The sequence below is a fragment of the Centruroides vittatus genome, unplaced genomic scaffold, assembly GCF_030686945.1.
Source record: "Centruroides vittatus isolate TY-2023 unplaced genomic scaffold, ASM3068694v2 contig_876, whole genome shotgun sequence".
NCBI classification, from domain to species: Eukaryota; Metazoa; Arthropoda; class Arachnida; order Scorpiones; family Buthidae; genus Centruroides; species Centruroides vittatus.
The window spans coordinates 69,607-82,421 of NW_027122568.1; the positions used below are offsets into that span (position 1 = coordinate 69,607).

The 12,815-nt window shown below is 32.4% G+C and overlaps 1 protein-coding gene across 1 annotated transcript; it reads right to left on the reverse strand.

The window, feature by feature from the left end:
• Positions 1-576: 576 nt before the first annotated feature.
• On the reverse strand, positions 577-9,447 carry LOC136983091 (protein Skeletor, isoforms B/C-like). The gene is made up of 16 exons (XM_067279720.1): positions 9,354-9,447; positions 7,664-7,807; positions 7,508-7,580; positions 6,420-6,528; positions 6,180-6,342; positions 4,321-4,390; positions 3,644-3,830; positions 3,447-3,552; positions 3,229-3,371; positions 3,035-3,158; positions 1,893-2,003; positions 1,542-1,724; positions 1,263-1,459; positions 1,140-1,197; positions 906-1,069; positions 577-834 (listed from the first exon to the last, which is right to left on the reverse strand). The coding sequence occupies exons 1-16, from the start codon at positions 9,400-9,402 to the stop codon at positions 718-720; spliced, it is 1,998 nt and encodes a 665-aa protein (XP_067135821.1). The 5' UTR covers positions 9,403-9,447; the 3' UTR covers positions 577-717.
• Between the last annotated feature and the right edge of the window lie 3,368 nt (positions 9,448-12,815).

Genomic DNA, 12,815 nt, shown 5'->3' on the forward strand with positions numbered 1-12,815 from the left:
AGGACGGAGTTTGATAGATAAAAGTCGAGACCAGACATGAAAATCATAAATGAAAAGATCATATTACCTATATATGAATTTTCGATGTGAACCGTTAGTCACGTTATTTCAATACAAAAATTTTCCCCCGAACGGAGCTAGATACATAACCGGCACGATTCCATTGCTAATACGAAAAGGGTGATTTACAGGGGGCAAAGCATTACTACACTTTACGCAGGCAAGTGCTATGTGTTACCTGTCGTAATAGCGCATCTATCTATATAATATTTAAAATTATATCCTTTTTAGTAAGAATTATATTTACTTAATTATTTTGTGAACTTTTTTTTTACCAATAGATCGCGCTACGTATAAATCGAATGAAATAAAAATCGAATGTAAATAAAAAGGAATTGATTTATAGAAATGCGATCGGAATTTTGGGGTGAAATGTATGATATTATTCAAGTTAGAAGTATTTAAACGTAACTACCAAGTTTCGTAGCAATTGGTAGAATGGCCTAGGAGTGTATAGAGAACAAACAAACAAACATTCTTATTTCTGTATAACAAACACTAAACACATAAAAAAAATAAAATATACTTGTACTTTAATTGACATTTCGACGCTTGGAGTACAAAAAACAGCAAGAATGCAGTTTAAGAAATATAATTACATGAAAGAAAATATTTCTCTGCATAATGTATATTATTACCAAATTCTTACTTAGAAATTCAATAATTTAATTTTGAAAATACATAAAAAAATAAAATCCAGTTCCAAGATAATAGTATTCTTGCAGTGGAATTAACCACGTGAATTTTCCATCCAAAATTCCGATGTGTATAACACTAAAAGTGTAAAATGTTTTATAAATATTTATGCCTAATTTTTTATATGGTTGAATTAAAAATATATTTACCTGGTAATAAACAATATCGGGTGTATCATGGTTGGGTGTCCAATTAAATACTGCAGGATTTCCTTCATCGCAAGTTAACGTTACAGTTTTCTTATATTCTTCGAAAGTGTCTAAACTATCTGACATATCCACACCATTCAATTTATATTCGCAAAACCGTCCTCCTAAAATCAAAATATATTTTAATAGTGATAGACAATAAATTCAAATTTGTTTATATACTCAATGACTTACCTCCTGTTGAGATTATATGATTTTCATCTCTTTCTAGTCCAGCGTAAACCATATGTTTCTATGAAATATAGAATGTTTCTAAATCTGATAATTATTATTAAAACTACATAAATTAATACTTACAGGTGTCCAAAGTTCATCTTGATTTTGATATCCCCCACCTTCTTTATTATTTGTAATATAAAGAGGATGATTTTTAGCACCGTTAGTAATATCGTTACCCCCTTCTACAATAAAAGTGTATGTTACTCCTCTTTTTACAGTCAGTTCGGGTATTAGTAATCCGTTAATCCACCAGCAAAACCCCCAACTAGGTATCCCTAATGTTAAAGATTTATAGAAAAGGTTTTGCATTTAATTAATATAATTAAAACTGAAAAAATAATTTGCTATTGTACTAACCAGTTATAGCAGAATATCCTCTGTCTCCACCAGTGGGTCCTATCTTTGCTTTGAATATTGTCTCATCGGTTATTTTAAGAGGTAGCCAAGGTTTAAGAAAAGGTTTAGATGTCGGATCTGGTATTAAACGAGCACATTGCTGTTGTTCCTGTCCACCTTCCTTGAAATTTATTTTGATTGTATCTGTAAATTTGTGACGTTAAATTAATAATAATAAACCTTTTCGAAACTCATAGTTTAAATAGATTATTCTGTTCTGGCGAAACTACTTTTATGAGAACCGCGACTAATTGTTAAGAACTGCACGATCGTAACTGCTTAAATTACAAAAATAATATTTATAATTATTACCTCTTGTAACTAATCTATGTTTAGCCACTTCTTTTCTGGAATTGATCGGTCCAATTGCTGCTACAACAGTTGTAGCTTTGTTTACTTCTATCGACTTATCTCTCATCTCAACTTTGATTAAAATAATAGTTAAATTATTTTTCAATTTTTATAATATATATAATTACAATTTATAACAATTTTAGGGATAATAGATTATTCAATTTTAGTCAATTTTATATATTTTTTCAGGTTTAGATTTGATACGCAGATAAGCGGTTTTATAAGAATAATTATAATATGCCAGTATTATTTATAATTTTAATATAACATAAATGTACTTAATATTAATAAAATTGCATGTTTCACTTGAGAAAATACTAAATAACAAGGCTTAAATTCAGCCTTACATAGGGTAAGATTGCCCAAGTCGTACCCCTTAAAAAACGTTCTCAGAAATCAGAAAAGATATTAGTAAACACATACTTTTCAGTATCACTGGAAACTTTAGTAAACCCTGCTTTTATTTATTGCAAAAAAATTAAACAGACTGCGCACATTTTCTTTAAACTCATAAAATTAAAAAAAAATTGAAATAGGTACGACTAAGGAAACCAGTACCTTAAGTCGTACCACCTACTACCTAAGTCGTACCTCAAACTAAAATTAAATAAATATCTTGTATATGGTTTAAACGAGTGTATTTTATTAACACAACTACACAACTATATCTTCATTTACAGTCAATACAAACATATGTTTTTGTTTGTTTTGTAACTCCGCCGCATGCGGAGTCATGAATCCAAGACTCGCATTTTAAACATTGAATCATGTTTTCTTCACGGATATCGTTGCATATTTTATAAAACCAATCGTTGTTTTTACTATTCTTCACCTTTTTCGTTTTACATTCTTCTTTTTGTAATTTACGTTTAACAGAATTTTGCTTCATATCTTCTTTAAGGGGGTACGGCATAAGACACAGCATGTATGTCAGTTCATATAGCCCCAAAACTATTTTGAAAAAATCTTTCGCAAAACTGCAAGAGGCAAACAAATCACTAATAGATATATAAGTTATACTAAAAAACCAAAATGTAGGTACGACTTAAGCGACTTTCCCCTACTTAAATGGTTTAGATTTATCTAATTATAAGTTTTACCTGCTTCTAAAGGACGTAGATATGTTGATATTAAAATTCCATTACTATATTTCGAATTCATCAGCTCGACATTCTGTAAACCACCGACTCTAATGTCGGGACAAGCGCCATCGTTTAACGAACACTATTTATAATATAAAGAATATTTAATATGAGGTTATAATGATTATGCGTATAATGAATGCTTTACAAACCTGAGCTTTACTGATGAGATAATAGTCTACAACTTTAAAAGTTGATTCGCTTTCATCATAAAAAGCGACAGCAACGTCAGCACCTTCCATTGAAGCATAATCTTGGTGACCACTAATACCAAATGATAAATATTCACTGACACCTGAAACAGTAATTAAAGTGTTTATATTACTTACATAACCGTCATAAATAGAATTTAAATAGTATAACATCTTACTAGCTCTTCCCTCCAACTGAATATAAATATTATTTCCATCAATTTGCCATCTGACATTAAGATGATCTTTAATCATCTCATAACAATTCTCCAACGGTTGAATTCGCTTTAAAATGTAATATTTTTATATATTAATGTGCTAAGAAATTCATAATTTAATATAATTCTGTTTAAAATATATATTAAGAAAGAATTACATTTTGCATTTGAGAAAGATTAGACAAATGAATTGGGATATTGAGATTTTTTGGAATATAAACTTCACCGAAATTTTCTTTGTATGAAATGCAATAGAGGGCAAACCAATCTAAGTCAAACCACGTTAGATCGTCCGGAAGACGAAGTGTTACAGTTTTTCCTTGATATCCCTTTATTTTTCCTGCTCTAAATGAAATTAAAACAATTTAATCAGAAAATAATATCGAGAAATAGTTAATAATCAGGGCCGGATTTACATAAGGGCATTTGGGGCCTGTGCCCAGGGCCCCCACAAAATAGGGGCCCCCACAAAACCGCGACAGCCTAGTGTGGCCTAATCATGAGGGCAACAGGCTGAGAAAACCAAACATCGGAAAATTTCGGGAAAAAATTTCACATAGGTATTTTTCAGTTAAATTAAAATAATTAGTTTTACACAATAAAATATATGTATGTTTACAATAACCTTATTTTTAAATGAAATTTACAACTTCCTAGTTCAAATCTAATTGAAGGTACAGTATTTTGTGTAAATTTTCTAAATCATCAAATTTGCCTACTCTTAAAGGGGGGACCCCCACCGAATTTGTGCCCAGGCCCCTGGATTGGTAAATCCGGCCCTGTTAATAATAATATAAATAACTTAAAACTAGGAAAATAGAGAATAGAAAATAACCTTCCATTTTCGTCTGGTACTTTAAAACCGGATGGGTTGGGTTTACCTTTTCCCACAAGAAAATATGCATCTGAAAAAAAGAACATTTAGACAAATCTTTTATAAAGTAATATAGGATATATGCGCTAATAGACCAGATAGCAATGCGATAATATTAGTCTACTGCTGTGAAAGATCTGGATTCAAATTCAATCCCGATCCCCATACTTTCATCGATAGGCATCGTTCCCATTCCTTTTTCACCCGTGTTATCAATCCTAGTAAGATTATTTATACGTTAGTTATACATCCAGTATTTTTGGCATAACTTCATGAAAAGAGATACCAGATATAATTTCTATAGATAATGCTAAAACTAGACATATTATAATTGTTTTTTAATGACGATTGCGGATTCGACCTATAATTTATTATGAGAACTATGGGCATAATTTTTGATTCCTTTCACATCTATCTTAATCGTCCTCAATTCGTAGTAAATTCCAATAACGCCTTCTTAAAGGCGAATTGTGCAATGTGATGGTTCCTCGCGTACAAATCAATCGAATATGTTTATTTATTTTTAACCCTTCCGTTCTGTGGGCACTAAGAAGACCTTTTGAATCATATTCATTAAACATTTGGCCAGATCGACAATGCAGGCAGCGATAGTGTCGTACGAGACCGGGCATATTTGGGATAGACTACCAGTGGAAAAATTTTTGAGTCAATGATCTGGACTTAAAGATGGGAGCCGGCAGGTTGATGCCTTTAATACAATACTCAGTAGCCAGTTAATTAAAATTAAAACTCTAATCTTTACACCAAAATCGAACTGAAACCGAAAATAAAATTAAAAATAAAATAAAATTAATTAATTTAAATTAAAATTGAAATCAAATCAATTGAAACATAATATTTCGGGAATTGTGGATAAAGTATAGTCTTGATATAAACAATATATACATTAAAATCTATATATATAGATATAGAATAGATTAAATATTTAGTCTTGGCCATCCAGTTGTCTAAATAGAGTAAACTCAGCTAATACATTTCTCTGTACTGATTCACCGCCTTCTTTCGAAGAACAATAGCGTGACAAGTAATACACCCTCTTGCCCGTGTATGCTGAAAATGACTGCCACTCAATGAGAACGTGGGTGAGAGGCTCGGACGTTTTTTTTATACCATTCAACTCTTGTTGGTTGTTGATACTGCAACCCGTGTAACTGCTAAATAGATAAGTTGCCAAAGATCGTAATTTTTTGGTAGTTTGCTGTGTTGTTGTTCTTTATTATCCACGCAGAAGACAGTGCAGATGATAAAGATCATGGTCCGTATCATCAGCAAATTTTGCGGCTATAGTCCACATTACTAGTCATGACTGTGGTATTCCTTTTGTTGTTTTTTTCGATTTCTTGCAAAACCAGAAGGAAAAGAGTAGTGCAACTCTAGTTATTCTGCCGCTACCATGCTGGTGAGGAATGGATCCAATGTTAGAAGTGTCAGCTTTGGGCACATCTTTGAAATATGGTGCAGAAAGAAGACACATTTCTGTGTGAATTTTCTACAAAATAGTAACTTTCTGTCTGTTTCTAGAGGCATCCTTGTAATGTGAATTATGTGCAGGTAATATGGACCACAGTGGTCCATATTACCTGCGTGATTCATATTATCTTCACTTTTAAATTTTTATGATAGATGCACTTGTGATATCATTGGTATCAGTTTTTGCACCTTGCATCACAATGTTGGTTCAATTGCAGCAGTTACTCGAAAGTAGTGAGTCAAAGACAACATGGTGGTCCATATTAACTGCGTTTACTCTATTTGTATCGAAGTTTTAAAAATTCAACGTAAATAAAGTATTAACTGACCAGGAGCAACACCATCGTAATATAACTGATGTATGATAATAGTTTTCGAATCTTTCAAAATTATTTTTCCAGATTTAACTCCATGAGTTCTAGGAACCAAAGATGAAAGGGTCACTTCTTCGGGAGGAGTGAAATTGGAAACGTTTACATATCCAAAATTCGCCTGAAATTGAAATTTGGTTTAACCAATACAACTAAATTACAATTAATTTCATAATATTTAAATGTGATAATACATACACTAAATTTTATACACCAAACACTTAGCCACTTTATATCAGAAAAGGTTATATTTTTCGGTAATGATATTACAATATCCTTATTCTGATATTTTTTAAGAGGTCTGAAACTGTAACGAAAATAAATACCGAATAAAGTTCAAAAAAGGAATGATATTAGACAATATAAATTAATTTTAAATGAATACATCAAAATATTTTTTCTCTATTTATAGATTTTAACTTAAATTCTATCTAAATCTTCATTATTTTATTAACTGCAAACCAATGCTTGACAGACAGGCCCAGGAGACGGCAGCATACTGTGCTGGGAGAACTCAAAATCGAATCTAGACGGGTTGAAAAAGCCCCAGGAATTTTTCAGTTGGTGGTTCGTTCCGTCCCCGTCCCTCACCACCCGGTCGTCCCATTGTAGGCCTGGCCGAATCCATAATGGGCTTGTTTAAAGAGGGCCTCTTAGTGCACACAGGGCGGAAAAAGTTTAAAAAATACAAGCTCAGGCCGAATAAACACATACAAAAAGAGAGATGGAGTCATAAACGTCCTCACATTTACGCTCTATTTCTCTTCAAAGCTATAAAAACGCATGAATGAATGTATTAAAACAAATAAAAACAGAATTTTCAACGTTTATCAACATACTTGGGTTAACTTATTCTTAAGACCAAAAATTTGAACCCAGAACGAATTGCTGGTTTCTTTTGGAGAGGATGACCTAAAGAACTTTTATATTACTTTCATATAATTTCTTGTTCATAAATTTTTGAATGAAATTTTAGTTTTTCTGTGTCAATTTAGAATCAAACGGTCTGGCTAGTACCCTTCTATTTGGGAGTCATTTCAACATTGACAAATTCCATATTTTCTAGTACCCAATTTGTAAAATCAATAAACTGCATTAGATCATTAAAAATCAATTCTAGTAAACATATATTTTATAGAATTTATTTCTTTATTTATTCTTTAATAATAAAAGATTTAAATATAATAGTAATAATAATATTAGTTTTTCAATAAATAATATTAGTTTATTAATTAACAGTGATATATAGTTATAATAAAAATAATGAGAACTAAAATATAATTAACCTTCCAAATTCATCTGGAACTTTAGTTCCTTTGGCAGAGGGTTTTTCCGAATTTCCAACCCAGAAATGTGCATCTAAATGAAATTTTAGATTTTAAATTAATATAAAATTTAATTATAAAATTAATTTAAAAAAATTAAAACTGTTAACTACTTACCAGGTGCATTGCCATCATAGTTAAAATGTTTGATATAAAAAGAATTTTTATTTATAACATAAACTTCACCTTCGACTTCGTGCTGAACAACATTAAAACGCAAATTTCCTAGATAAATTCCTTCTCGTTCAGCTGAAGCAATTCCTATAAATAAATTTTGATTTATAAATTAGCAACATATATGTAAACTTTAGTCAAAAAGCTCAAGAAAATGTAGCAGCATGACAGACATTTCTGGTAAACCCTAGCTGTATGCAGTCGCGCATTATTCAGCTGAAAAATTGCTTTGCAGTCTTGCTGGAAAGACTGTGTCGTCACTGTCTCTCATACCGGTATCGCTGTTAAGGATGATCGATCTTTATAATGGCATGCTAATCTGAGGAGCCATCTCTGTTTCCCAGACTAGCACACCAACAGTGGTGACAGTGATCCACTCATAAGTAAAAACAGGATTGAAGCTCTCATCATTGGCCCGTTTCCAAACAGGATCGGGATTCGTATTTAGCGACAAGTTTCGGCTCTGTGGACTATCAGTCCGTAGCAGTTCATACTTCTCAAGGCACCATTGCAAACGAAGCTGATGCGACTGACAGACCGCGTAGCAATCACTGTTTATTCAAATTTGCCTATGCTAGTCGCCTTCCAATAGTATGATCATCTGTCCTGGCAGTCTGTCTGGAGCATTCAGAGCCTAGTCTTGACGTGTTCACTGTCCTCAACACTTTCACACACTTAACTCAGAACGGCCAGATAACGTGTAATTCGGTCATCCTGTCTCCCTCAGTCTGATAATGCCGCCTTTCTTAGAATTCGTCAGCTGTGCGTTTGGCAGTATTTTATCCGGATGTATAACTTTTTAAAATCAATGATCATAGTATAAGAAGAATCACAGCGTTTAAGTAACAATGATTTCAGTTAATCAGCTTAACAGCTTATCTGAATAGCTTATCCAAACAGCAAATGTTTTGCCTTTTGAGATAAAGTAATATGGACGACCTTGGTTCGAATCTCAAATAAATTCCTCAAAATCATATCCCAAATAAATTTAAATTAATTGATGTATTTAAAAGAGATTACTAATATCCACACAATTTATCTTTTTCAAAAAAAGGTAAAAAAAAAGAAGTATTTAAATAATAATTTCGATTTCATCAGACACAGGATGTGTAAAGCTCGACTTCCTTTTCGCTATTTCCGGAAGTTTAAGTCCTTCTATAGAAAATCTAATATGCCTTACTTAATTTATAAAATTCTGATCAAAATGGTAATAAATTATTTTAAAAGTATTCATAAATATATTGAAATTTTTAGAAGTATTTATACAAATATCGCTATCCTTTACGCTAAAATTGCTCTTTAAAAATAGGCCTATTTGTCAAAACAAGTTTTTAATTTATTTATTGTAAAGTCACTCAAAGATTATTAAAAAACTTAAAATTATATACCTATTTTGTTTAATACTATTTTAAAACATAGTTTCTTAGCTTTATATATAACTTAAGACCTTTTTTAAAATATTAACATATAAATAAATAACGTATATTCTTAAAAATAAAATTTCAGTAATAGAAAACGAAAGGTGTACTTTAAAAGTGCAAAAAAGAAATAAAATTAGATACATTTATTTTATTAATATATTTACAATTTTTAATTATTTATCTCAGAAATGTTTTTAAAAAAGTTTACATACCACAATAAAGTAAAAGCAGAAAAAATTGCATGATGGCAAGTGAGAACATTCGTGAATAATGCTAACCACACATATGAAGTCGGAAATGGAGGAAATGGAGGAAGTGTGTGTTTGTGGGGTATTTCTGCATTTTCGAAAATTCATTTACTTCAGTTGAATTTTAACGGAGAATTTCACTTGAAGTGAAGTGAAGTAATTTGAACTCTCAACTGAATGTCATTTATCATTTTCAATAAATCTTTTCTAAAACTAAATTTATTACTATTAATGTGTTTTTTAAAATTATATTTGATATCAAAATTTTACATATTTCCATCAATATCCAGGTTGTTACAATATTCTGTTAATATAATTAAGGAAGTAGAGACAGATACTTTCATTTTCTCAAACACATTTAAAAAAATACTCGTACATTTATGAATTGCTATGAATAAATATAATTGCTCATAGAAATAAAAGTAAATGTATGTTATAACTAATTTAAATTATATAGACCTATCATAGGGCTTACCTGATGGGGTTGGGTGAGTCAGGATCCTCCAAAACTTTAGCCTGAAGCTGCTGGACATACATAATTTTAAATTATATTTTATGATCTTATTTTAAACTCGGCTCCAGAGTACTATCGGAAAATCAGAATGTTAAATCTTTCTTCAATCGATGATAACGTATATCGATGCAAACGATAGCAGAGACAAATATTGAAAGTAGTGATTTGAGTGACACTTTATTTTAAGAAGTAAACGGATGATCTTACCGTTTGTAAAAAATCACAACTCAAAAAATTCAGCTGTTAATTAGTTTTTATTAACTAATATATCATTTAAAATCTATCAATAATCACACTAACTTTAAGATCTGTGAATCATTGACTATAACAGATGAATTATGAGAGTAAGGTTGCATTTAGATTACACTGACGTTTTCTGCTAACACATTGAGGCTAGGAATTGCAATTGCTGGATCCCTCATCCAGCAATCCAGTTGGATCCAGCGCATTCTTCGGCCTGCTGGATCCAGCACCAGGTGTTGGATCCAGCGCTGCGGATCCGCAAATACTCGATTTACTTTCTAAATAATGCCGCAAAAGTCTACGTTGTCGCATTGCCGCTTTGTTACGTGCGCTATCGCTCGGCGGCGAAAGTGACGTTGCCGTTCAGTGCGACAAGTGCTACACCCCCTCTCTACACTGCACCTCCCACCCTTTTGCCTCTGCTGATCTAATTGCCAGTTGACTTTGCGCTCTCGCTAAATAAAGTGTCTTCGCGCTAAATAAAATAAGTAACTCCTCTCATAGTCCTGGTGCATAATTCTAATTTACGGTCGGTTGTGACTTCAATGAATCACGTGACGGAACGATTTATGATTATTTGATCTTGAAACCAGTGCCGTAACTAGGGCGGTGCCAGCAGTGCCCAGGCACTGGGAGTAGACCCTGGGGACGCAGAAATTACCTGGACCAAGTTTTGGGTCATAGTTTTGGTGCGTAGTTACAGATGCTCGCACCGGGCGCATAAAAGGCTAGTTACGGCGCTGCCTGAAACCATCTAACGTAGAGGCAGAAAGGGCCTTCTCCGCAGCGGGATATATATGCAGTTCATTAAGAAGTAGGTTGGGAGACAACACCATCAATACCATTTGTTTCTTGTGATCCTACTTCCAGAAAATTAAAAATAAATAACAGAAGTGACTGATTTAATTGTATTTAATCCTTTAAAATACTTTATTCAAGACAAGACTAATATTTTAAAACTTCTACTCTAATTCTATTAAGTAAGAGTTTTTAACTTTTATTCTATAAGTGGTTAGTGGGCTAGGCTAGGCAAATTTATTGTGAAAATTAGTAAGAAACTGTGACTACCTAGTTAGTTAAATAGTTAATTAAATGAATGATTATCAGTATCTTAGATATATGATAATATGAATGTATTTGATTCTTGATTGTGATAATAATTACTAACTACTAATTACTTACTCACTACTTTACTAACATGAATAATTAAATTAGTTATAAATAACTACAGACTTACATGTAGAGCCTATATAAGAAAACTTATAAGACTGATAGCCACTGATTATCCGTCCTTACATTATTATAATCTTATATATAAAATTCTCGTGTCACAATGTTAGTTACCGTACTCCTCCGAAACGGCTCTACCGATTTTTACCAAATTTTATATGCATATTCAGTAGGTCTGAGAATCGGCTACTATCTATTTTTCATACCCCTACACCATTTCCCCCTTTCAAAAATATATTTATATATGGATTAAGGCTTTTATCTCCAACAGATGGCGCTAACTTCCGACGACCTAAGTTTGCTTTTCTGTGAGGCATTATGCTTTTCTGTGAGAATGGACTGAAGCAGATCATTTTCTATCTATCTATATAAATAAAATATAACGTTTGTTTGTTCCTACCGATTCCTTTGAAATTTTGACACAACGTTGCATTCGAATACGCACGTGTTTTTTATATAATATACATGTCGAAATTCCCCCCAGTGGGGGGAGATGGACGGGATTAAGGCTTACCGTGAAGAAGTCGGCTTCTATTATACTATTTTACATGCGGTTTTTTGCGTTTTTAATTGCGTTTTAATAGGTTACGTCAACAGAATATACACTAAAAAGGGATTTTTCGATATTCCCCAGCGGGAAAAATGACGGGATTAAGGCTTACTGTGAAGAACTCTGCTTTTATTATACTATTTTAGATGCGTTTTTGATTGCGTTTTAATAGGGTACGTCAAGAGAATGTACACTAAGAAGGGATTTTTTGAAATTCTCCCCACGGGGGAAGTGTTATACATTTATAATAGATACATTTTGAGCCACAACAACACGTGGCCGGGTCAGCTAGTCTTATATATAAAATTCTCGTGTCACAATGTTAGTTACCTTACTCCTCCGAAACGGCTTTACCGATTTTTACCAAATTTTATATGCATATTCAGTAGGTCTGAGAATCGGCTACTACCTATTTTTCATACCCCTACACCATTTCCCCCTTTCAAAAATATATTTATATATGGATTAAGGCTTTTATGTCCAACAGATGGCGCTAACTTCCGACGACCTAAGTTTGCTTTTCTGTGAGGCATTATGCTTTTCTGTGAGAATGGACTGAAGCAGATCATTTTCTATCTATCTATATAAATAAAATATAACGTTCGTTTGTTCCTACCGATTCCTTTGAAATTTCGACACAACGTTGCATTCGAATACGCACGTGTTTTTATATAATATACATGTCGAAATTTCCTCTCAGTGGGGGGAGATGGACGGGATTAAGGCTTACCGTGAAGAAGTCGGCTTCTATTATACTATTTTACATGCGGTTTATTGCGTTTTTGATTGCGTTTTAATAAGTTACGTCAACAGAATATACACTAAAAAGGGATTTTTCGATATTCCCCAGCGGGAAAAGTGACGGGATTAAGGCTTACTGTGAAGAACT